Source organism: Mus musculus, chromosome 4 (assembly GCF_000001635.26).
Source record: "Mus musculus strain C57BL/6J chromosome 4, GRCm38.p6 C57BL/6J".
Classification (NCBI taxonomy): domain Eukaryota; kingdom Metazoa; phylum Chordata; class Mammalia; order Rodentia; family Muridae; genus Mus; species Mus musculus.
The window spans coordinates 62,478,483-62,504,661 of record NC_000070.6 but is presented as its reverse complement, the minus strand read 5'-3'; the positions used below and the strand labels follow the sequence as shown (position 1 = coordinate 62,504,661).

General features: G+C 47.7%; 2 protein-coding genes across 4 annotated transcripts; one reads left to right on the top strand and one right to left on the bottom strand.

Annotated features, from left to right (window-relative positions):
- Window positions 1–2,461: 2,461 nt before the first annotated feature.
- On the top strand, window positions 2,462–5,608 carry Hdhd3 (haloacid dehalogenase-like hydrolase domain containing 3). Its single transcript, NM_024257.1, has 2 exons — window positions 2,462–2,504; window positions 4,569–5,608. The coding sequence occupies exon 2, from the start codon at window positions 4,725–4,727 to the stop codon at window positions 5,478–5,480; it is 756 nt and encodes a 251-aa protein (NP_077219.1). The 5' UTR covers window positions 2,462–2,504; window positions 4,569–4,724; the 3' UTR covers window positions 5,481–5,608.
- A 1,753-nt stretch (window positions 5,609–7,361) lies between these two features.
- Bspry (B-box and SPRY domain containing) lies at window positions 7,362–24,651 on the bottom strand. Of its 3 annotated transcripts, NM_138653.1 has the most exons (7): window positions 24,225–24,595; window positions 21,946–22,044; window positions 18,019–18,249; window positions 16,451–16,476; window positions 9,805–9,929; window positions 8,091–8,664; window positions 7,364–7,680 (listed from the first exon to the last, which is right to left on the bottom strand). In NM_138653.1, exons 1-7 carry the CDS (start codon window positions 24,567–24,569, stop codon window positions 7,620–7,622), a joined length of 1,461 nt encoding a protein of 486 aa, NP_619594.1. In that variant the 5' UTR covers window positions 24,570–24,595; the 3' UTR covers window positions 7,364–7,619. The 3 variants fall into 3 exon arrangements, with proteins under 3 accessions (XP_006537739.2, NP_001355552.1, NP_619594.1); XM_006537676.4 differs by lacking the exon at window positions 8,091–8,664 and having other exon boundaries at window positions 7,362–7,680; window positions 24,225–24,651; NM_001368623.1 differs by having other exon boundaries at window positions 7,362–8,664; window positions 24,225–24,600.
- Window positions 24,652–26,179: the final 1,528 nt, after the last annotated feature.

The following is a 26,179-nucleotide window of genomic DNA, read 5'->3' as shown; positions in this document are numbered from 1 at the left end:
CATATTGTGAAAATTCAAAAAAAACTACTTTTTAAAAGATACGATCTTACTATGTATCCCTGGCTGTCCTCAAAGTCATAGATGTCCTCCTGTCCTCTGCCTTTTGAATACTAGGATTAAAGACATGTACCACCACACCCAGTGTAGACATTTTTTTCTGTTTTAACTGAAAAAAATTTTTAAGTAAATGAAAAATTCAAAGTAATGAGAGATGTGTGGTTGGCAGTTGTGCCCTGCCTTGGTTTCCCTGTGTCTTCAACAGGAGACTCAAGGATGGAAAATACTTCATATAAGAAACTTTATTTCCCAGCCAGGGGGTGGTGCATGCCTTTGATCCCAGCACTTGGATCTTTGAGTTCAAGGCCAACCTGGTCAACAGAGTAAGTTCTAGGACAGCCAAGGCTACACAGAGAAACCCTATCTTGAAAAATCAAACAAGGGTCAGGGGTTGATTTGATTTCCCAGAGAGAAAACACCACAAGCTAGCATCTGCAGAGTAAGAAGCCAGGGGGCTCCGATGGACCAAGGGGTGAAACTGTCAGGGGATTTTAATAACTGAGTTATGGGATGAAAACATCCATTAAAGGGTACATATGTTTTTCTGTTTGAAATGGGATCATGCTCCATAGCCAAGGCTGGTCTGTAACTTCTGCCTCGGCTTCCTAACTGGACTTGCAGGTTTACCACCACACCTGGCTAAGTGTACCCAGCTTTGAAGCTGCAAATCAAAAAGAAGCTAGATTCAGAATATCAAAGACCACCACCATCTTTCCTATGACATCCCAGGCTATTTATCTGTGTATTGTTCCTTGCTGCTGCTAACCTAGAGACAATAAAAAGTAGATTCTAGTGGCCCAACAGTTAGGTCAAGGTCATTGGCCCAGGTGAGCCAATCAATACACGCTGGCAAACCCTCTTTGGAGATGGGCAGCGTGCTGTGTAGTATGTGACCTGAAACAAAACCCTTAAGCACCTAGAAGTCTGTTTTCTCTCCTGAAAAGAATCTTCTTAAATGCTCAAAGAGGTTTTCTGTGTGATCTGACTTGATATCAACCATCTGTCACTGTGCCAACAGCACATGGAGAGACCTACCAAATGGCAGCTGACATTGATTATCTTGGAAATCTACTTAAAGCTAGCCTGGATTCTAGCTTTACTAAGTTACTCGTGTCTAGTCTCCAGGGTGGCAGAGTTGGAATCAGAACCTACAGGCTTAGGTTTGAGGTGACCCTGAAAAGAGATACAGTCAGGGATTCCAGGATTCTCTGAAGAACAGGTGGGCCTCTGATGTCCTGGCTATCCTTTCTACCTCCATTTCTGAGGAGCAAGCTTGTTCGGCAAAACCAGTCTGGCAGGTGAGCTGACTGCTCTGTGACTTTGCACTTTGCTTTCTGAGGCCCAGGGAGAGGGAGTTGAGTCCATCTAAAGTCCACAGAGCCAGGAGATAACAGAAGATGTTTTAAGAGGGTACCTGTGGGGGAGGGGAAGAAAAGAGCAGAGGGAAGCCCTCCTGCCCCTGCCCCCCAGCCAATTCCTTGGCAGCACTTACAGCTCATTTCCGTTATGAACTTGGTTTTTGCCTGATCCTCCCATGTTCGCGTAGGCAGGAAACTGACATTTTCCTGCTCTATCCACGCGTCAGACACAGAATACAGGTGCTTACTTGGCACCTCACGAATCAACTAGGTTGAGAGGAAAGCTTTGCTTTTTTGCTTTCAACGGTACTTTTGAATATAAACGTGTATTTCAGTTATGAAAACCGCATTTAAAGGGAAACTCTTCTTTCCTTTAAATGTTTGTTTGTTTTTTGTTTTTTGTTTTTTTACAGAGAGAAACTAGGTTAGACAGACACGGCGGTGGCACGCCCATTATCCCAGCACTTGGGAGGCTGAGGCAGGAAGATGCTCAGGACCCGTTTGCCTGCATAGTGAGACCCTATCTTAAAACCAAGTGTCTAGGTTATTGCAGTCAACAAACTGTGTGTGTGAGACAAGAAGTTCCCTTCTAGAACCAACTGGGGTCTCTCAGAACAGAAAGGGACAGAGCCTTGCTGGAGTCCTCACTGCGTTTGGGGAGCCGGCCTGAGCCCTAACCCCACTCCCCGCCATTGCCATTCCCAAGTTAGTCTAGGTCCCCTAAGTGTCTCCATCCCACGGAGGCGGGGGCCGGGGGATAGAGATGAGAAGCAAAGAGAACACCTGGGTTGTGATAATGAGTATAAGGGCAGTGGGGAGGAACGTGATGAGGGGTGAGACAGTGACCTTAAGAAGCCAGGGGACGGTGAGAGGGCGTGAGACAGGGAGCAGGGAAGCTACGGGGTAACCTAAGGGACAAGAGGCCCAAGACTCAGCGTGGCGAGTGACGGGCGCGAGGGAGGAGCTTGGTGACGCCTAGAGTGGGGCGGGGCGAGAATCAATGGCAAGTCCGAGGGTCGCGAGCTACTGATCGCCTACATAGAGCCGGTGGAGCAGCCGCTGCGTCTCAGGTCTCTTTTCCCGAGCCAGGTGGGTGCGGAGGCCCGGGGCTGGGTGGAGGGTGCTAAACCGTGGGAATCCGTGCAGTCGAGCTGGGGACGCTGGAGGCCAGCCAGCAGTGGACTTGGCCCCGGAGGCTCCAGTCTCGCGTCCCGCTGCTTTTAGGGTAGTCAGTCCTGCAGCGGAGCCCCAGCCCCGCTATGACTTTTGTCCTGAGACATCCAGAGGACTTTCGGAACCAGTCTGGTTCCTGGCTGGGCCTCAGCCTACCTACCTGCTCGATGAGAGCCCTTTTAAAGTTGTCTCACTATTTCGAGCTGACTTAAATCTCTTCTTTGTCACATTTCTTTACGCGCCCCGCCCCCACACCCCTCCTCACCTCTGTTTTGTTTGGCTGCATTCTGAATGAACCCCGGACCCCACAGATTGAAAGACACAGCTAAGCAGTCCCCTCTGTCTGGAGACAAACCTGCAATCAGTCTCTGACTCCAGGCAGAGAACTGACAGTTGGGTATTTGGCACTAATAACTCCAGGGAGAACTTGCAGCTCAGAGCCAAGTTGGAACGGACTGTCTTCTGTCCCACTCTTCCCAGGCTCAACATAATCCAACTTTTAAAAGAATATAAACATGGGTAAGCAAAGGCAGCCCTGGCTAGAGTCTGGACATTTGGGTTCTAATCCAGGCTGTTGGCAGGTTCACAGCCCCTCTCTGGTTCCACCAGCTCCTCACCAGTTATGTTGTTGGTCAGAGTCTCCAGGAACCTTTCTCTTTTTTGACATTACTAGTAATTTTTTTAAATGAAGCCAAGTTGGAAATTTTATTAATAACATTTTAATGCAGGATTAAGCATGAGGGTTAGGGGGGAAAGAAGGACTCTGAGGAAAGTCAAGCATACTCAAATATAAATATGGGTTTCTTAAACAAGGGCACCATTTTCTAATAATTGTAAAAGGGTCATGGGCTGGAGAGATGGCCCAGAAGTTAATAGCACTGCTGTTCTTCCAGAGGACCCAGGTTCGATTCCCAGCACCCATGTGACAGCTCACAAATGTCTGAAATTCCAGTTCCAGGGCATTTGACACCTTCTTCTGGCTTCACAGGCACCAGGCGTGACGGAGGTGCACTTATATACATGGAGGCAAAACCACATACAGATAATGGCAGGCATAACTGCTTCCTGACTTTGACCTACAGGGCTATGCACCTGAGCTCAGCTCTGCCCAGAGCACTAGACTTTGCCCAGCCTCAAGGAAGTTTATATATATTTTTTCTGTATGTTCTTTCCTCGGGATTCCTCAACCTGCTAAGGAAATTCCCTGAGTTCAAAGACTGACTTTGGTTCCAGATTTATAGCCTCATGGCACATACCAACTTCACTGTGCTTGTTTTATAGGTTTTTGGTCTACAGAGAAACCCTTAGTATTTAATACCTAGAAATGCCACAGGGGATGGAAAACTGTCTTATTCCCCAACATCGGACTCATAAGATGTCCAGAAATGTGTTTTGAAACAAATGCATAAATTATTTCATTTAGTCCAAAATTTTCCATTGGGTGTTTTTTTTTTTTTTTTAAATGATTTGTTTTCTCACCTTCATGTGTGTCTGTGTGAGGGACTGTCCCCTGGAGCTGGAGTCACAGTCAGTTGTGAGCTGCCATGTGTGTGCTGGGAATTGAACCCAGGTCCTCTGGAAGAGCAGCCAATGCTCTTGACCACTGAGTCATCGCTCTAGCCCTGGGTTTTACTTTTTAAGCCAGATTTAGCCCAGCTAATCTCAGACTTGCCATATATCCAAGGAAGACTTTGAACTTCTGATCCTCCTGCCTCTTCCTCCTGCCACTATGCCTCCTTTATTCCATCTGGGGATCACACCTAGCTTTATGTGTACTAGACAAGCACTCTAACCAGCTGAGCCACAACCCTAGCTCCAGCCCCAAGATCTTGTGAGGTGGGCACCCTCGTGCTTCTCTTCCAGATGAGACTCACGGGTATTTAGAGTAACTTCCTCCGGTCACATACTTGGTACACCAGGATGCCAGTCTCTGACAGCAGGGCCTCAGCATCTACCTCACCTACCGATTTTTCATTCCAGGATCTTGTGCTGAAAGCCATTTCCAAAGTGCCTTGGGACAGCCTACCCCTCTGACCTACACAGCCTGGAAAAGAGCCACTGTTAGCCTGTAGAGGGGTGGCCTGAACCAGCTCAGTAGCTCCTTTGATTCTGGGATCTGCACTGAACTTGATCTCCATGGCACACCGGCTGCAGATGCGTCTGCTGACGTGGGATGTAAAGGATACTCTGATCAAGCTCCGCCGACCCGTCGGGGAGGAATATGCCAGCAAGGCCCGGGCCCATGGAGTGGTGGTGGAAGACATAACCGTGGAACAAGCCTTCAGGCAGGCATACCGGGCTCAGAGCCACAACTTCCCCAACTATGGCCTGAGCCGTGGCCTTACTTCCCGTCAATGGTGGAAGGACGTGGTCCTACACACCTTCCGCCTAGCAGGGGTCCCAGATGCCCAGGCCATGACTCCAGTTGCTGACCAGCTATACGAAGACTTCAGCAGCCCTTTCACCTGGCAGGTGTTGGAGGGGGCTGAGATGACCCTGAAGGGGTGCCGTAAGCGGGGTCTGAAGCTGGCAGTGGTCTCCAACTTTGACCGACGACTAGAGGATATCCTAACAGGCCTTGGCCTGCGAGAACATTTTGATTTTGTTTTGACTTCTGAGGCTGTGGGCTGTCCTAAACCCGACCCACGGATTTTCCGTGAGGCTCTGCAGCGCGCTTGTGTAGAACCTGCAGTGGCGGCCCACGTGGGGGATAGTTACCTCTGTGATTACCAGGGGTCTCAGGCTGTGGGCATGCACAGCTTCCTGGTAGCGGGCTCAGAGCCTCTGGACTCTGCAGTCAGAGATTCTGTACCTAAGGAACATATTCTACCCTCCCTCTCCCATCTCCTGCCTGCCCTTGACCTTCTGGAGGCCTCAAGCCCTATGTCATGAGTCTGGTGAGGGAAGTAGCTGGGACCAAATAAACACTGGAGGCAGGGAGTCCCTTCTCTCTCACCTCTCCTGCAGAGGGAGGTGTCTCGGCTCTCCTGCTGCAGCCTCCATAATTTAATCTGAGCATAGAACTGCGAGGGCTTGGCAGTAGCCTGGTCTCTGAGCTCACTACTCATCCCTGTGTTCCTTTTTATGTATTCTTATTATGTGGGGTGTGTGTGTGTGTGTGTGTGTGAACGTGTGGGATGTGTATCATGGTGTATGTGTGGCGGTCAGAAGATGATTTGTAGGCGTTGGTCTCTCATCTTTACGTGGGCTCTGGGGATCAAACTCAGATCACCAGAGTTTGTGCCATGAGTGATATCACCCGCGAAGCCATCTCGACAGCTCCCTCTATCCCTTTTTCTAACCCTGCCCCGATCGATTCCATATCCGCCGAGGGCCCATCCATTCACAACCAGGAACTTTTTGGCTTTCTGAGATGGGTTCTCTCTAGCCCAGGTTGATGTGGACTTAACTCTAGTCCACGCAGGCCTGGGAACTCATAATGATCTTCCTTCTGAATCAGCCTTCTGAATGCTAGGAACGCAGGTGGGAGCCATTTTCAAGAGCTAGGGAGGTAGATCAGTGGTAGAGCAATCACCTAATTGCTAAGGTCCGGGTTTCAACTGTAGGCATGCATGGGCACACACCCAACTTACAGATACTGTTTTTACAGTAAGGGCTTTTTGTCACTGGAGATCTGAAACCCCACTGTGTAAAACACAAGGTCAAAAACAGCTCAGAGAAGTTGAAATGGAAATCCTCTCCCCAACCTGGGAACCTCAGGGTCAGATGAGTGTAAAGTCAGGGTGCTGGGCTGTTCAATGGACAGGAACACTCAAGGATGTCCATTAGCATCCTTGAGTTGAAGACACTGTAATTTACCCTAAAAAAGAACACTGTTGACATGTGGCTGCCCTACATCACATACCCTGCTAAATTCTTTACTTTAAAGCTCTCTAGTGGGCAGAGGTAGAGTGACCTTGCCCCAACTTAACATAGGAGCAGGGTAGCACATGTCTGTAACCCCAGCATTCTAGAGATGGAGGCTACATAGTGAGTTCAAGGCCAGAGTGAAACAATACCTTAAAACAAAACAACAAAAAACCAGACATGGGGGCCTGGTAAGATGGCTCAGTGAGGGATATAGGGAGACGCACTGGAGAGATGGCTCAATGGTGGTTAAGAGCACTAGCTGCTCTTCCAGAGTACCTGGATTTGATTCTCAGCACCTATGTGACAGCTTACAACTGTAGTTCCAGGGGATTGATGCTTTCTGCTGGCCTCTGCAGGCACACACATGGAGCACAGACATACATGCAGACAAAACACCATACATATAAACAAAAATCACTTGTCAAAACATGGTGACTGGCAGTTAATCTGGGACTCCAGAGTTGGAAGGAAAGAACTCATACACATACACACAAACACACACTCCCATATGAACACACACCGTTCTCCAAAGATCTCCCAGTCATTCATCCTGGGACCACATTGTGCATGGCAATAAGGGGCTGAAGCAAAGCAGTGATTGTCCACCAGCCAAACTCTGTGACCACCCCAATTTGTTTTCACTGTTCTGTTTGCAATCCTGGGATTGAACTCAGAGCTTTTGGCGTGCTAGTCAAGTGCCCTGCCGCCAAGCTTCATCCCCAGTCCTGGCAAGAAGACCATTATTCTCAGATGAACTCCTTATAGAAGAAATGGCCAAAGGACTTGCCCTTGGTTCCAGTAACATCTCCAGTCTCTTGATGCTAAGGGGAGCTCTGACCGGCTTATTTCTAAGCATGTACCTAAGGCTGCCAATCAGCATGGAGCCAGTTACCAGCAAAGACATTACCAAGTCTTTAGAAACCTTTAATAATGCGCACATTGATTTATTAAGGCTAGCTCTCCTTTGCCCTCAGCTTTTCTTGCTTGCCGCTCTCTACCCTACGAGTCATGAAATGGGGTGTTCAGCAGCACAGTGAGGGGGAATGTTTGTCACCCTTCTCACACGTAGGTCCATGCTAGAGCTCAGCCTCAGGGCCTGGGACAGATGCCAACAAGTGTGCTGCAAGCAGGTTTCCTGGAGACAGAGGAGGCGGGAGGAGGCTACCACACTCCCACGACGACGTTCTGGCCAACAGTATCCTGGCAGGTTGTCCTTCGTATGCTAGAAAAAAATACTCTCTTCACATGGTGTATGATGCAAGAGACCAAGAACTACTGGACTGAGAGGCTAGAGAAGGCTCAGTCCAAGCTGCTCTGCAGCGAGGCACTTTGAGGGACTACAGTACTTCTCCAGTTACCTGCCTGCCCAGCCATTTGCCCCCACTGTACCTTGTTGTATACTAGCCATGCACAAGGTACCACACTGGATGCCAGAGGCACAGGTTAATGAGACCCTTGGAAGGGCACAAGCATGGTGAGTTTGGGAGACTAAGGCCAACAGAAAAGAAACAGGATCCCCACAGATGAAACATTGAAAGGTTATGTCTGAGTCTGAAGCTGCTATCCAGAAGTTGCCCTGGGGAACACTCATGTCATTGAGGAAAAGAACACTACCTAGAAGCATGGCCTGACCTGCAAGGGTGATGGGGAGGTGAATCTAGTCTCACTGTGGCCAGAGGTCCGCGAACGATGGAGATGAGCTGGTCAGCCACAGCAAAGACTGGGAAGAGCACCTGAGGGAAGGACGCACGGTGGATATGAAGCACCGTCCCTGAGGCAGGCTCGTAGAAGACCAGCTCTCCTGCCTGCAGGTCCAGCAGCATGCCCAGCTGTGCTGGGCACCGAAGTAGTGGCAGAGGCTCATGATACCCATTGTGTGAGAAACAGAACTCTTGATCATAGCGGGAGAAGACCCAGGAGAAGGCATTGTGGCCCAGGCGGCAGTCATTGCCAGAGCCCTTTCGGGGCAGCTGATCTGAGGCCACACCCACTTTATAAGCACAACTGTGTTTAACGTTCACTATCCAGGCATGGAGCCCAGTCTGGAAGGCAGTGGCAGCCAGGGCATTGGGCCAGTGGTCAAAGCGCTCTGGTTCATCTGAGCAGACCTTAGACTTCTTGGCAATGAAGGTCAGGGTCCTTCGATCTTCAGACAGATGCAGTAAGGGGCTGACAGTCCTTTCATCAATCAGCACCTCCTCCACGCCTGCCAGAAAGAGTGCTCAGGGTTGTACCGGGTTCCTCCCTTACTCCATCCCCAATCTGGTCCTCCTAGGTAGTCAAAGGCTTTCTTGCTACTTGCCGAGACCTCAGACATTTACTCTCTCTGAGCCTCAGTTTCTTTCTTCATCTTAAAGGTAAGGACCAAGCAGGACTTAACACTTAGGGGATTAGATAAAATAATATGTGTTAAGTGTCTCATATATAATACTTGCTGAGGAACTGTAGCCAGGGAAACAGTAGTTATTGATCTAAAATCTTCATCTACAAACTCTGATAGAAAGAAAGGCCAGAGAGGAGAAGTGAGTTGCCCAATTCTCCATGCCAAGTTGGTGGTGGTGTCAAATGAAGACTCAATATTTTAGTATTCCCATACCGTACTGATTTCTAGCTGATCCTACCTGTGGCTTCCAGAGCACAGAAACTAGGAAGCATGGTAGCTAAACCAAGCACCACTTGATACCAGAATCTACAACATACAACCTGTGCTTGTATTTAGTATCTCTATTCCCAGGGGAATTCCAGGAGAGACAGTCACCTCTGATGCCCCAGTATGCAGCACAGGGCCAGGCCCACATACACTACCAGTCAATGTTTTGTTGTTCTTTTGTTCTTGAAACAGGGTCTCAGACAGAGTGATGGTCAGACTAGCCTTGAACCCAGAATCTTCCTGCCTCAGCCACCCAAGTGCTAGGCTTACAGGCGCACATCACCTAACTCACTTAAGCTGAAGTTTGTTAAACCGAAGAGTGAAGCAGATCTAGGCAGCTTCATGGTGGACTCAGGTGGACATCATTCTACTTTTTAAAAGAAACCTGAGGTTTCCAATAATGGTAAAGAGCTGACCCAGAAAGACAAGACGTAAGGAGGATATGCCTTAAAGGAACATAATTGATTCTATACCTAACGGTAGAGAAATGGGAATGGCTTAGACTTGGGAAGGATCCGGTCCAACTGTATAGCCTTGGCCCTACCGAGCAGCCTGCTTCCAACATCACTGGCTACCAAAGCTACCATCACACATTCACCAATGCCCAGTATGACCCAACAGCACCCCCCACCCCCAACACACAGGCAGGCAGGCAGGCAGGCAGGCAGACAGTGCTGGACTCTTGCAGCTCCTAACCTGAGAGAGACCCGAGAACCGATGCTGCCCACAGTTGCGTCAGTAGTGGGCTCCAAGCACACTTCTCATTAAAGCTTAATTTCTCCGAATCCTGGGGATCCAAAATGCCCTCTGCTTCCTCGGCCCTTATGCAGGAAAAAAGAAAAAAAGAGAGAGAGATTCAGGAAGGTTTTGGAAACACATCTAGCTCCACATGAGTATGGAGAGAAAGACAAAATTAAAAAAAAAAATCCTTTGGTAGGGCATACCATGATTGTATTAGCCAGAAGGGAAAGTAGATTTTCCTGATTCCTGCGCCCCCCAAGGGGCCTTCGTTTTTAGCAAAGCAGTTTATAGGGAAGTATATTCTCGGGGCTGGTATAAAAAGTGGTGGCAGGGCTGGAGAGTGCTCAGCTGTTAAGAGTGCCTGCTGTTTTGGCAGAAGTTCCCAGCACCAACCCGACCGACCACCTGTTCCTCCAGTTCCAGGGGTCAGAAAACCACTGTGAGTGCTTGCAGCCACGTGTACACACCAACACAGAGACACACATGCATGCAAACAATGATAACAGTAAGTAAGTCTTGCAGGCAGTGTGCGCTGGAGCGTAGGTGACTCGAGAGTGCCCTGGGTAAGCTGACAAGCAGAGCTGGAAGGGGATCTGGGCCTCAGGATCTGCTGTGTGGGAACATTCCTCTATTAGACTATCTAGAGACTGTCTCACTTCCTCCAAAGCCACTGCAATGGTAAACGTTTCTCTGGTTTAGTCCAAAGATCCAGCCACTCCACAGCTCTTAAACACTCCAGCGCTTTAGCTAAGATCCCTCCTGAGGATCACACAGCACTAGGACATTTTGTCATCAAGAGGGAACGGCTGGAAGCTGGGGAGCTCACTCAACAGTGCAAGTTGTGAGCCAGAGGCTGAATCTGCAGAACCCATGGAAAGCCTGGTGTCATAGCCCGCACCAATAGTCCCTGGGCTTCTAGGTAAGATGGGAGGTGGAGATAGGAAGCTCAAGGACCAACTAGCCTGGTGTAGCCATGGCTAACAACACTATCTCAAACAAGAAGGAAGGCAAGAACCAGCATCTGAGATTGTTCTCTGACCTCCATATGCACATCACGGCACATGCACAATGGCATTTACACATAAACATGCAAGCATGCATGTAGAGACACACACACACACACACACACAGAGAGAGAGAGAGAGAGAGAGAGAGAGAGAGAGAGAGAGAGAATGCAACTATGGCTGAAGAGATGGTTCAGTGGTCATGAGGACTTGTTGCTCTTATAGAAGGAAGACTCTGGTTCCAGAACCCATGTGGCAGCTCACAACCTCTGTAACTCCAGTTCCAGGAGATATCTTCAGGCCCCTGTACATATGTGGTGCATACACACATACATACATACACACACATGCAGGTATACACACATATACAAAAAAGATAAATAAATATTAAAAACAAATAAAAAACTGTAAAGAAGGGACTAGGGAATGCCTTAGGGCAGGTTGCCATTTATCCAGCTGTTTGGCCTCTGTGTTTATGGTTTCTATACCTGCTCACTTAAACTTGGCTGTGAAGGGAAGGTGGATAGTTATCCCATCTGTCACAAGAACAGAGCTTTACGCAAAAAACTTAGCAGCAAGATGGGAGTTGGACTCAAGTCCTGCTTCCTTGTAAAAAATAGAACAAACTCAGGTCGGAGCCCTAGCACCATTCAAGACATTTTTTCCTTGACATGAAATGAAATCTCAAAGGGACAAAAAGTGAAGTGGAAATGTATCTAACAGTTTGCAGTCCTCCAACCTGTCTTCTCAGAAAGACTTTCCCATGCCTCTAATTCTGAAGATGGCCTGCGGTCATTCAGCAGCACTTGTCTGAAGCATGCAAGGTCTCTGAGAGACTGTCACTGACTGCCCTGGGAGGAAAAGAGCCTCACAAATGCTGGCAATGGGCCCGGTGGCAAACAAGAACAAGAGAGAGCCTGTGCTCTCAAACCACTGCAGCTCTGTGAGGAGAAGCCCCAGCTAACAGGTGGGGATGAGGAGGAGCCAGTGCCAGCAACTAAGCTGCCAGTCTAGGACAGACCTGAGCCCACACACAGACTGAAGTCAACAGGGAGCCACCTGCTCCAGCCACTGCATGGTATAGAACACAAAAGTCATGGTCCCAAGGCACAGTGGGACCTGAATAGAGCAAAGCCTGGCTGGAATCAGAATATTCCATCTACGCCGTGGGGACTTGTTGCCACTCTTAGGCAAGAGCTGAGCCCGGCCACCACAGATGTAGAAGCACCAGAGACGACAAAGGCATCTCTCATTAGATAAGTGAGATTCCATCTAATGGGTCAGACAACAGCTCTTGGGCAAGAATAACCTCGGTTAGAGCACAAAGCACTACACACAAATCTTCAGTAGAAGTATGGACTCAGCAATTCAAAGGTGTGTGTGCTAGAGCACTGAGCAAATGAATACAGATAGCTATTGGCCTCCTGGGTGCTGGGGTTCTTTTTGTTTGTTTGTTTGTTTTTTCGAGACAGGGTTTCTCTATGTAGCCCTGTCCTGGAACTCTCTGTGTAGACCAGGCTTGCCTTGAACTCACAGAGATCTGTTTGTCTCTGCCTCCTAAGTGCTGGGATTATAGTTGTGTACCACCAGCCCCAGCTTGGGAGTTAGGGTTATTAATGTGAGATACAAATATGGAATAGGGGACAGGCAAAGGCTAAACACTGCTATGTTAGGCCAGAATTGGAAGTTATGATGCAGATCATGCATAGGAAGTTCCACGTATGCCCAAGCTCTGGTTGAAGGCCCAGTACAACATGTCAGTAGCAGAGAGAACACTGAATGTCCCATCTTAGCTTTGGGAGATCTTATCCTACTAAATATGGGTATAAGACCCCTGAGGAAACAACTGGTTCCAGGGCTATGGCAGGCAAAACCCAACTGAGCAAGGAATAGCTTTTTAAAGAATACTTTTTAGGGAACAGAGACTGCTCTTCCAAAGAACAAGATTCAATTTCTAGCACCCACATGGCAACTCATGACACCCTTACAGACATACATGCAGGCAAAAACATCAATACATATGAGATAAAAATATATAAATTTTAAAAAAAATTAAGTACCTTTTAGATTTATGTTTATGAGTGTTTCGCTTGCATGCATATATGTGCACCATTTGTTTGTCTGGTATCCAAACGGGTCAGAAGATGATATCAGATTATGGGTGTGAGCCATGATGTGGGTGCTGGGAACCAAACCCAGGTCCTCTGTAAGAAGAGTAAGGTCGCTAAGCCAGCTCTCCAGCTCTCCTACATCTTTTTTTGTGCCACAGTAACAAAGTGCTCAGAGAAGATAGTGGCCTGTTCAATAGACGAGCCCATTTCTACAGGTCAAATTCGGGGCACTCTGAATATCAAAATCACCACAACAGCAGTGATGGCTACCACACATCTGGTACAATCAGAATTTGTGAGCAGCATTGATTCTAAGAGAGGGAATAAATAAGGAAATACATGAAGAACTCAGGAAGAAATTAGCAATGGATATAAACTCTTGGAGTGAAAGTCTAGAAGGTCAGAGGAAACACACAGAAGGCACTCCTCGTAGGTCAGTCACGAAGGAGAAAATACAACTTCATAATGAAGAACATGGCTGTCGACACCTTAACACTCACCACTATATTCAAGGGCTCAGACTAACATGGCTGATAATGTGACAGTGACATCACAGTCCATGCCATGATGGCTCGAGAACTTGACATTAATGAGGTATTCCTCCCTAGGAATGGATAATCTCAATCTATTCCTGTGGGATATTATACTCTCAAACTGAATGATATTCTATAAGGGATCTGACCTCTTAAAGACTAAGGGACAGTTTCAGGCTGAAGAAGACCAGATGAGTTAGGAGAAAACAAAACAAAAGACCCCAATGTTAAGAATGTATTTGGCACAACTGGCAACCTTTGGATGTGGACAATATGGACTGTGTGTTAGAGAACAGTGTTAGATCAATGATTTATTCCCTAAGGTTTATTCTGGGGTCATATGAAAGTATTTTTGTTTTTAAGAGCTATATTAAAGTATTTAGAGACAAAAACTTATGTTCTCTGCAACATATCGTAAGATAAGTCAGAAAAAAAAGTTTGTCTATGTAGGAGATTCCGAGGGATGGTGAATGACAGCCACTCAGACAGGCAGAACAACTGTGTGAGAGACTCCGTTGCAGAATAGGACTTCTAGCAAAGTTCATTATGCCACTTTGGCAACTTTTCAATTAGCTTGAAATAGTTCAAAATTTAAAAAATAGAGATGAGATTTTTTTTTTTAGAAAGTCAGGCTTGCTTCATACTAAGGATATACTGTAGTAAAGGAAGACAATGATAGAGATGAGCAGCCTGAGAAGGTGGTCAGAGTGTGGGACGCGCTATTAGGCAATCAGTCAAACTTGCATTAAAGGTATGGGTGGCTCAAGCCTGGAATCTCAGCGGGAAGAAGATCCAGATTTCTAGGCTAGCCTGGGCTACATGAGATTGTGTTTCAAAAGCAAAATCAAAAGACAAAACTCTCATCTAACATGCCTGAGGCTCTGAGTTGGATACCCAGCACCATAAACAAAATTAACATTCTGAGAGAAAGCTGTAGAGATGGCTCAGAGGTTAAGAGCATTTGTTACTCTTGTAGAGGAACCAGGTTTGATTCCCAGCACTCACGAGATGGTTCACTACCATCCATAACTCCAGTTCCAGGGGATCTGATACCCTCTTCTGACCTTCATAGGCCTATGAAAATATTCATACATATAAAATAGAATTAACTAAATCTATTAGAATCTATTTTTATCAGAGAGAGAGTTTGGTGTAGGGACTGACATCTTCACTCTGGAATACTTCACAGACTTTCAAAATGTGAGGTACTTGAATGTGTTGGTGCACACCTATAACCTCAGCACACAGGAGGCAAAGGCAGGTGACCTCTGTGAATCTGAGGCCAGTCTGGTCTACACAAGGAGTTCAAAGCCAGTCAGTATTAAATAGTGAGATCCTTCCTAAAAATAAGAGGAAGGAAGGGAGGGAGGACGGAGGGAGGGAGGGAAGAAATCTAAATGTACTGACATAGAACCTTTTTCTTTTTCTTTTTTCCTTTTTTTTTTCTTTTTGGTTTTTTCAAGACAGGGTTTCTCTGTATAGCCCTGGCTGTCCTGGAACTCACTTTGTAGACCAGGCTGGCCTCAAACTCAGAAATCCGCCTGCCTCTGCCTCCCAAGTGCTGGGATTAAAGGCGTGTGCCACTACACCTGGCTAGAACCTTTTTCTAAATAGCGACTAATATGTAGAACAACGGGTGTAAAATGATCCCATCTGTGTTCATTTAAAAATAGATATTGTTAAAAAGAAGCAAAAAAAAAAAAAGGAAACACACACACACAGACACACACATACACATATCTCCCACCACTGGGGAGAAGATAGCCCAGTAGATAAAGTGTTTGCTCTGCAAGCATGAGGACTCGAGTTTGAATCCCCAGCACTCAAGTGAAAGTTTGACTTGGCAGCACATTTAACCCCAGCACTGGGGAGATAGAGACAGGTAGACCCTAGGGGCTACTAATACAGAGATCAAGTCTACCTACCTCTGGCCTCTACATGTGCACGCACAGGCAAACATAGTCATACACACCACACCACACTACACACACACACACACACACACACACACACACACACACACACACACAAAGGAACATTTGAAACTCCACATTTCAGACTGGTGAGTCTACTCAGTGGATAAAGGTGCTTGCCACAAAGTTCAATTCAAAGGGGTGCTTGTCAACCCTAGTTCAATGCCCATATGGTGGAAGGAGAGACTCAACTCCCACAAGTTGTCTTCTGACCTCCACACATGAACCATGACACACCCACATGGACCCATACATACCTGCCCTAAAAAAATCAAGTAACTAACTAAATAAACTTTAAAAATCGACATCTTTGACACCAACCATATCTCTAGGGAGATGAGCCTGGGAAGAGTTGATGACGATTCCCCTTTAACTTTCAATTTCTTTTTCCTTTTAGAGGGCCAGGAATTGAACCAGGACCTTGTACAAGCTAGCTAAAGCACTGAACTACCAAGCAACAACCGTAGAGAGATGGCTAATCACCTTGCCTGGCAAATTCTATCCACTCGGTCATTTCCTCACTCGGTCTCAACCTCTTAGTACCCAGGAAGGACCTGTTGAAATTCTTTTATTGAACCATTAAGATAGGACATTTGAGTGTGAGTGTAGACTTAAGTCTTGAAGATTCTTTCACCGCATAAAGGAAGGTAGAAGAGACAAGGGGACAGGTACCAAGTGACTCCAGGCCCCAGTTCTGGGTTTTAGCAAGCTCTCCACCCTTTCTGGGCCTCAGCATTCTTATCCATGGGGACCACAGTTGAAGGGGAGTAAGTTTAGGAGAGCCCAAGGCGAATAACTATTTCTTTTACTGCCTTTCCATATGGCCCTAAAGAAAGCATGGTGGGGTAAGGGTCAGTCAGGGTCAGGGGATGACCTTGGAGCCTCTGGGAGGTTGCTCAGCTGCATGCCTGGAATGCAATGACCCTGGAGAAGAGCTGAGGATCTCAGTAATTGCCTGTGCAAATCAAATGGCCACTTACCTCTCAAAAATCTCCTGTTCCCTCTGCTGTAAGAGAAGAAAGCAAGGTCAGGCTGGCAGCACTCCCAGCAAGTGGGCAAGACCTGAACACACTTCACTGCATACAACTGTGTGTGGATACAGACTCTACAGCAAAGACCAAGCACAAAGTTTTCTCGGTTGCTATCTCTCACATACCCACAGGCTCCCCTGTCCTCCCAACACACACAAAGAAGGAGTCACCCATTGCCACCTACCCTGAGGCATGCCCGGCTCCCCTCAACCCCACTCTGGGAAGTCCTCTATAGACTCAGATCCCTACTGGCCCCTGCCATGGAGACTGTCAGCTCCTAGATGGCTGTTGGCTTTATGACTCTTTAATTGGGACTATCCGGATGGCAGGGACAGAATGTGCCCTTGCCTGGAAGCTGGTGCTGAATGAATGAACACACAATCTAGGCCAGTCTCCATGACTGCCCTACTTGAAGGGCAGGGGGCTGGGCTGGTTGGTCTGCAATCTCCCTCCACTCTGCAGTGTTGCTCAGATGTCTCACTGTCCCCTCAAAACTGGAGGCGTCTCCATTCCAAATCTATAAAGTACTTTGAAAAGCAACACACTGAAAATTAATTGTGCTTATGTCTGGGAATACCAAGACTGTATTTTTTACATTGGTGCCCTCGTCTGCGCCAAGCGCGGCCTTCTTCCTGTGCACTTCTAAACTTTCTTCACCTCCCCAGTTCCCTGTACCTGAGTACTTTTTACTTCTAAGTCACTTCATCCAGGAAGCTGTCTATGATCCACTCCAACTGCCTTGGGCATGCCCTGACCTCCAAGGTACCCCTCTACTACAGAGACTTGTCAGTGTTTATCTCTTGGGTAAGGCTGGGAGCAACTGCAGCTGTGTCCTATAACTCTGCCCCATTACACAACACTTACAGACTCAATAAGCATTTGCTTGATACTGAAAGTATGTTGTTATAAGGTGCCAAAACACTCGGGTAATTATATTGCCCTGTCTCATATTAAAAGTGGAATGATATGTACTTGAACATATAGTAAAGATATAGGGGAGCTTGCAGTGGGTGAGAGAGAGCGAGCGAGAGAGAGAGAGAGAGAGAGAGAGAGAGAGAGAGAGAGAGAGATTGAGTTCAGCTCTGGATACAGCATGGGAATTGATGGCCGTGAAGCAGGATGGGATCAGTGGGTGGAAAGCCACAGAGAGGAAATACTGAGGGGGAGGGGAAATCCTGGCTAAACCTACCTAGCAGGATTCTTGCTGAAGACAGACCAGGATGATCAGACAGCACTTGGGGGAGAGTGGAGATGTGGAATCTGATCAATGCCAAGGGCTATCAGATGTCAGTGGTGGGGGCTTGTGGGAGAGCTGACTTAGCTGGGTTCTTTGCTGAGGAGGTGCATAGATGGGCCTCAATAGGAGGAGCTTCAAAGTCTGGTGAGAAAGCATCAGCTCCCATCCCTGTCCCCAAGGCTCCCTGCCAATCACCATTCCGCCCACAAACATTCTCAAGCTCTTCACACCCGGGGGGATCCTGGCCCACCTCTCGCGCCCTCCCCCTCTCCTGACTTACAATCAGCTGGAGGTCATCCAGGTGGGTGATCATGTCCACCATGTTGGTGCGGAGGGTGTCCAGTTTCTGGACTGCGTCCACCCAGTGTGCCCGCTGAGTCAGGATACTCTGGTGGGCCCGCTCCTCTTCGCCGTGCACCTGCTCCAATAACCGCTGTTCCTCACTCTCACACAGGCTCCGCACCAGACTCAGCCTCTGGATGATCAGGTCCCTCGCTGCACTAGCCATGACCTGGCAAGGGATAAAAACGAGAGTCGGGTCCTAGCAACGCCCCACCCACAAGCAAGAGAATCTGGATTTAGTGAAAACAATGCCAACAGTGCCAGCATTGCCATGGGCAGAGTAAGGAGAGGAGAGGTACTCAAGCCATTTACTCTGGCATCCAGCATGTGGACTTCCTGAGAGTGGTTTAAGAGGGAGAAACTTGAGAAGCAAACATCTAGGCCATGTCTCAGAAGGTCATGGCCACAGTAGAGAAGGCAGATAGGGCTTAGACATCAACTAGAATCGCCTGCTTATTTCACACAACATAGTGAAACATGGTGGCCATGGGACAAAGATGAGTGAACCACAGTGATCACTGGGTAGAAGGGCCTTAAAGAGACACTCTTATCAACTAGAACCAACCAGGCTCCAGTTGAAATTTCACCCCACCCAAGGCCAACATCCTATCACCTCTTAAGGCTTGTTCATTCCGGCTGGCCCCAAAGGGGAGTTTTTATGTTCCCTGGAGGGGTTCGGAAGAAAATTCTCAGCTAAGGATGTAATGAGGATCATCTTCTAACTCCCAGTGGTCAGGGTCTGGCATGCAGTTGGTACTTCAAACCATGAACTCGGTGACTGAGTGGGGAACTTTGGCTGCCCTAGGGAAGATTTCTAGCTAGCTCTGACATAGGGAGTCAGTGGCAAAAGGAACCAGAAGCCCAGTCCCCTGACTGTCAGTCTAGCACGATGCCAGGTGACCAGTCCTCCATTTGTGGCATAAAGCACCTGCACTTGGACACTTGCCAGATGAGTCAGAGGAGCGCTGCCTTCTTTGTGTCAGAAGGCCAACGACAGCCAGTTGCTTCCCTGGGCCTCTTCTCTAAAGACCTGCTTTGTACAGTACAAGGAGTTGCCACCTCTGTTTTGTACAAGAAACTGAGACCCACGATCTACCCAGTGCAGAGAAGAGCTTAGGATATCAGGGAAACTCACTTGGGTTTGAACCACACTGACTTCATTTGTATTGTTATAACCGCTTCCATTTAGTCTTCTGGCCTTCATGCTAGCTGCCTTCAGTTACTTCCTACTATAACTGCAAGGGAGGTTTTTTGTTTTTTAAACTGAAGCCTCAATCTTTTTGCTCTACCACTCCTGTGTCTGAGTGTGTGTGTGTGTGTGTGTGTGTGTGTGTGTGTGTGTGTGTGTGCGCCAGCCACATGCATGTTGGATCTCCAGCTGTCCAAAGTAGGTACTAGCAACCAGACTCAGGTTCTCTGGAAGAGCAGGAAGTGCTCTTAACTGCTGAGTCACCCCTGTGCCCTAAACTTAAGTCTTTGTTTTGTTTTTAAAGCCTTTCAGAGGCTTCTCTTTACCTGAAGGAAGTAAACCTCTGTGACCAAGAGGGTGGGACCCAGCTTCTCCCTGAGCCTTTTGCTTCTCTGACCCAGGTTCTCCCTGAACCTCTTGCTTCTCCGATTTTACTTCTTGCATCTGACCCGTTCACACTGCTTCAGCCTCACAGGACTCTACTGCTCCAGCAGGTCAGGCACCCTTCTGCCCAGGGCAATTATACTTGGTAACCTCTCTGCACACCCTTCCCTCACGTGTGTGGTTCACTACCCCACCTCTTAGGTTTCTGAGCAAATATAAAACTAATTTATCGTGGGGTTTGTGTGTGTGTGTGTGTGTGTGTGTGTGTGTGTGTGTGTGTGTGTATGTATGCTTTCATGTGTGCATGCAGATGGGTGTGCACACCATGGTGCATGTGTGGAAGTGAGAGGACAACTTTATAGAAGTAGTTCTCTCCGTCTATCTTTGTGTGGGCTCCAAGGAACAAAGTCAGGTCATCGGGCTTTTGCAGCAAGCAGTTTACCTGCTGAGCCATCCCACCAGGCCCAGCATTGAGAGCATTCCTTAGCATAGCATGAGTAAACTGAACCCGTCCTCAGACATGTTCTCCGCCTTCCTATTTACATCTCCCTCAAAGGATGGGTTACTTTCTGACATAACATATCCCGCATCCTTTACTGTCCATCCCTACTGACAGATACGTAGCATTGAAGAAAACAGGAAGCTTCATATTTGTTCACTGCAGAAGGCCCAGCACCACAGAGGCCAGTGGTGCCCGCTACATGGAAGTCCGCTCAGTGAGGACTTGTTAAATAGTGGACTGTCGGAAGTCTCCCACTTACTAGTCTGTATTGTACTGAAGCTTTAGACAGTGCAGAGGACAAGAAAATAAAAAGAGGGAAACAGGGAAAGACAGACCGAGTAGCAAAATCAAGATCATCCTGCAAACAGAAGTGGAGATAAACAAAGACCAGTTGAATTGCTCATTGCTTCCTGGTTCCTAGTCCTGGTCCCTTTGGCTTCTGAGAGAACCCTGTGCCCTGCCATGATGCTCCCGATTTGTTCATGCCAGTTTAGCTTATGAAATTAAGAGATTTGACTAAGGCTGTGCCAAACTTACTCTGTATGCTATGTGTGTGTGTGGAGGTGGGCTAGGGGATGTGCAAAAAGAAGTTCACTGAGCCCTGGCCTGAAGGGCACACTTGAGAGTGGAGGCACATTAGTGGAGTTGAAAGAAGGACCAGCCATGCAGTGCAGCAGCACCAGTGGCGGAGAGCCAGAGGATCGAGGGCATAGAACTGAGTCTGCAATGAGGCAGTGGGGCCTCAGGTAAGTCAACTAACTTCTCTAAGACTTATTTCCCCATCTCCAATAGGGACGCTTACTGCTACCTACTGCATAAAATTGTTGTAAGAACACTTCAAAGGCATAGAGGCACCTGCATGTAATCTCAGTGCTCTGGAAATGGAAGCAGGAGACCAGTAGTTCCTGGCTATATAGCAAATTTGAGCCCAGTCTAGGTACATGAAACACTTGTTTCAATAAACAAAACAAAAGAATATCGCAAAAGAACTGAAGATGTAGCTCAATGATAGAGCATTTTCCTGGCATATACATGATCCTGGGTTCAAACTTCAGACTGGTTAAAAAGAAGAAGAAGAATCCATGTAGGGGCTGGAGAGATGGCTTGGTGGTTAAGAGCGCTGACTGCTCTTCCAGAGGTCCTGAGTTCAATTCCCAGTAATCACATAGTGGCTCACAACCACCTGTAATGGGATCTGACTCCCTCTTCCGGTGACAGTGTACTAGCAAATATAAAATAAATAAATCTTAAAAAAAGAAAGAAAGAAAGAAAGAACCCATGTAGAAGTCCCTAGGGAATTTCATAATCCTAGGGATGCACACAAAAAAATTCCATATTGAAAGATTTAAGTATGGGGCTGGAGGGATGGCTTGGTGGTTAAGAGCACTTGTTGATCTTGCAGAAGATCTGGGTTTGTTTCCCAGTACCCACACAGTGGCTCACAGCAATCTATAACTCCAGTTCTAAGTGATGCAATGCCCCCTTCTGGTTTCTGAGGGTGCCAGGTATATACATGGCCCACATACATACAAGCAAATCAATCATACACATAAAACAAATAAATCTAAACTTTTTGTGTAAAGAAAGGTACTAATCTTTTTTACGTTCTAATCTGAAGCTCCCGAGAATACTGCTTTCTAGTCTGTAGCCTGTGTAGTAGGAGAGTCACCCACCTCCACCAGTGCCACAATGGGGCTATAAGTTAGGAAAGGGATCTTAGGCTGTCCTAGACCTGGGCGAGGCTCTTATCCTAGGAGGAGGCACTTTGTGGAGAAGAGGGGAAGAATTACCACTGCTTTCTGGTTCTTCCCCTGCAGGACCTCGGCCATATACTTGGAGATGCCAGCACTCTGTAACTGCAGCCTCTCACACTGGTCCACAATCTTGTTCTGCAACACAGATGACAGCACAGCATCTTTATTCATGCAAATGGGCCGCTCGATCACTGAGTGGCTTTTCCTTTTTTACCCTGTCCTTAATCACACACTCCTACGGTCCAAACCCAGATATCATCATTATCAAAACCAATACTACCCGCAAAACTTTATGTCCAGGATCCCACATATTCCTATCATGTCTTTTCCTTCTAGATCACTAATGCTGGACTCCCCATTCCAGTAACTCATTCAGAGCCATCAAGACACTTGAGTTTTAACTAGGTGCTGGTGGCATACACCTTTAATCCCAGCATTTAAGAGGCAGAGCCAGACAGATCTCTGTGAGTTCGAGGCCATCCTGGTCTACAGAGTGAGTTCTGGGATAGCCAAGGCTACACAGAGAACACCTATTTCAAAGATACTTGGGTCTTGATGGGTTTGTCCCCAATTCCCTTCCTCCTCTCTCTTCTCCTCACTTCACCATTGACTACTTCCACTTCTGTTATTTTATCCAGATGGTCACCACCTCAGAGGAATCCTGTCTAAACCCAAAATTGGGCTTCCTTTGTCAACCTTCAGGCCTCCCATTATCACTCTGTAGACCCCAGGCTGGCCTCAAACTCAGAAATCCTCCTGCCTCTGCCTCCCAAGTCCAATCACACACTCTTATTCTGTAGTATGGATTAATACTCTAGTGCATGTATACACGTGCATATGTTTACATTTTCCTTATCCATTCATCACTAATGGGTACCTAGGCTGGATCCTACCTTGAGCCTGGCTTCTAACTAGCTTCAAGGCATGAATCCAGAAGCTAAGAGCAGTTGAACTAGTCCTATTTTGTCCAGGTCAGTAATGATTATGCTCCAGAGACAATCTCTCTACAGGATGGAGGGATAGGAGGAGGATGCTGGAAGCATTGTAAACTCTAGGGCTGGACATGCAGCTCAGTGATCTAAAATACATGAGGCTCTGGTTAAACACAGCATCAAAAACAAAACAAAACAAAACAACCCAAAACTCTAAAGTAAAAAGAAAGATGGCAAGACTCACTTCCCTTACACCAAGGCTGGGTGTAAGGTGTTAGGGTAGCTCAGGGAAGGCACCCGGGGCAGAGTACCAAGCTTGCTCTCCTGCCCTGGCCTTCACCCCTCTCACCACTCATACAGGCATGAAGGCTACTTTCAAGGTTTTCCATGAGGTCACTTCCTCTTCATAACCACTGAGATCAAAAAGTGGTTTCCTCTTGCCCGGTCAATGAATCTCCCCCTCTTAAACCCTGACTATTAAGAGTTACCATCCTCCTGTGGGCCCTTTTCCTCGTCTGAAAAACCTTAGTTAGAACCCACGCTTCAGCCTGGATGGAACTCGATGATAAGTATCTAAGTCCTTAGGAATTTGTAAAAGCCTTACCCATGATGCAAGCTGATTTATATCAACTTTTCTCAAGTCTATTTTCACCATCCCTGAGTAACTGAACTCCACCGGCCCCAGTTTCCAGGGAGGTGTGTTTATTACAATCTGGTTTGAGTAGGTGATGTCCCCAGCGACAGCTCTCAGTGCACAGCAGGGCTCGGTGCCAGGGTGGGGTTGGGAGAATTAAGCCATTTAATCAAATTGCAAGGAGTTCCCCAGGGGCCTCAGCTAAAATGAAAGGAAGACGACGGCTGCACCAAGGTGACTTGGCCTCCAATCTCAGCAGCTCAGGGAAAAGGATCAGGGTGTAACTGGAAAATGACCAGCCTAGAGCCACACTGAACCAAGAGATGAGGAGACCTTAGGAGATAGAGTGCCCTGCTATTCTTCCACCCTATCCATCACTTCAATTACAGTCTGGCCAGGTTGGAAGGGAACTGGATCCCTCACCAGGAAACCTGAAAGGGGGGAGAGGGTGACTCTAAGTCAAGAGGTTAGGGGGGGACTAAGTTTTTACGAGGTCAGCTATAACAATCACGTGGTGTTATGAATGCCTAGAAACTACTGGTGAGAGACACCAAGCTTGGATCAGTGACTCACAGGGAGGGGGCAGGATTCAAACTCCGATCCAGTTTACTCCAGAGGTCACACCTTTAACCACCTCCTTCTGCAAGGGAAGCCACAGAAAAGCCACTATCCCCCACCCACCCACCCCGGTCCCTGGTCCCTGCCAGTTCCCCCGCCCCAAGAAAGTTCCCGGCCCCACGCCCGCTTACTCTCAGCTCCTCCGCGTGCTCCTCCGCTCGACGGATGCGGTGCCGGTGACAGCGGCCGCCAAACCCGGCGCAGGTGGCGCATACCGGCCGTCGCTCCGAGAGGCAGAACCAGCTCAGAGGCTCGAAGTGCTCGGGGCACAACTGGCTCCGCTCGGACCCCTGCTTCGGTCCCCTCCTCAGTCCGGATCGCGGCCCCGGCTCCGGCCCGGACTCGGGTCTGGGCTCCGGTCCCGGTCCCGGCTTCGGCCGGGACTCCGGTCGGGACTCCGGTCCGGGCTCCGGTCCCGGCTCCGGCTCCGGCCCGGACTCGGACCCGGACTCCGTCCCGGAGACATCCGCGGACATGGCCGAGAGCCGGAGGCCGCGCGCTCCACCTGTCGCAGGTACCGAGGGCGTGGCCCTTCCAGGCCCCGCCCTCTCTGGCTTCGCCCCTCCCAGGCTGCGCCCGCGCGCTGACCCACACCACACTGGTTCCGCCTGCATCTGTAGGCTGTGGTTCTTTATAGGATTAAGTTGTGTTGTGTCAGAGTTTTAAAAACAAACAGCTGGGAGCTGGAGAGATGGCTCAGCGGTTAAGAGCGCCGACTGCTCTTCCGGAGGTCCCGAGTTCAAATCCCAGCAACCACATGGTGGCGCACAACCACCCGTAACGAAATCTGATGCCCTCTTCTGGTGTGTCTGAAGATAGCTACAGTGTATTTACATACATTAAATAAATGGATAAATCTTAAAAAGAAAAGAAATACCTCAAGATACGTGATGTGTTTGATTTAAAAAAAACAAAAAACAAAAAAAAAAACAACTGACATTCTAGTGCCTATACGAATCTTTAGTAAGCAGTTACGAAGTGTCAGATTTTTTGCTAAATGCATTAACAGCGTGTTTGAGGGGCAGCTTTAGGCATGTGTCTTAAATACAGGCTCATTTCTCAGCTGTGCTTGACTGTTAAAGGGGGTTGAGGCGATCTCACTCTCATACTTGGGTTGAGGAGTATATAAATGAAAGCACATGAAATGAGTCAGTTATGGTGACACAAATCTGTAATCCCAACACTTGGGAGATAGAAGTGGGAAGATCAGGAGTTCAAGGTCATCCTCAAACATATAAGGTTCGAGGCCAGCTGGGTTACGTAAGACTTTGTCTCAAAGACACATTAAAAAAACAAAACAAACAAATAAAACAAACAAACAAACAAACAAAACACAAAAAACCAAGCTGTGAGTGGTGGCATGTGCCTTTAATCCAAGCACTCAAGAGCCAGTAGCTGGGCTGGAGAGATGGCTCAGCGGTTAAGAGCACTGACTGCTCTTCCGAAGGTCCCAAGTTCAAATCCTAGCAACTACATGGTGGCTCACAACCATCTGTAATGAGATCTGACACCCTCGTCTGGTGTGTCTGAAGACAGCTACAGTGAACTTACATATAATAAATAAGTCTTTAAAAAAAAAAAGAGGCAGAAGCTGATGGATTTCTGTGAGTTAGAGGCAGCCTGGTTTTACATAGCGAGTTCCAGGCCACCAGGACAGCCAGAGCTACAGAGGGAGATAGTCTTAAAACAAAACAAAGCAAAAAAGAAAAGTTATGAACAGTGTCAGGCACACAGCAGCTGCTCAGTGCTAACAGCAAAAGGAAAAACACTTATGACAATTTTTATCACATTTATTTATTTAGAGAGAGAATATTTGAATACTTTGGAAGTGTATGTACCACAGTGCATTCGTAAACCAGAGGACAGCTTGCAGGAATAGGATCCCTCCTTCCATGTAGGTTTTGGAAGTTGGACCTAGGTCACCAGACTTGGCAGCAAGCGCCTTCACTCTCTAAGTAACCCCATGCCTGATTACTATTTTATGGAAATTAAGTAACGTGTGGAGTCTCAGTTGCTGATTGATGGCAATGATACCAAAACCCAAGCAGTTTAACTTCTGGTTACCTGGATGAGTAATTTTTAAGTT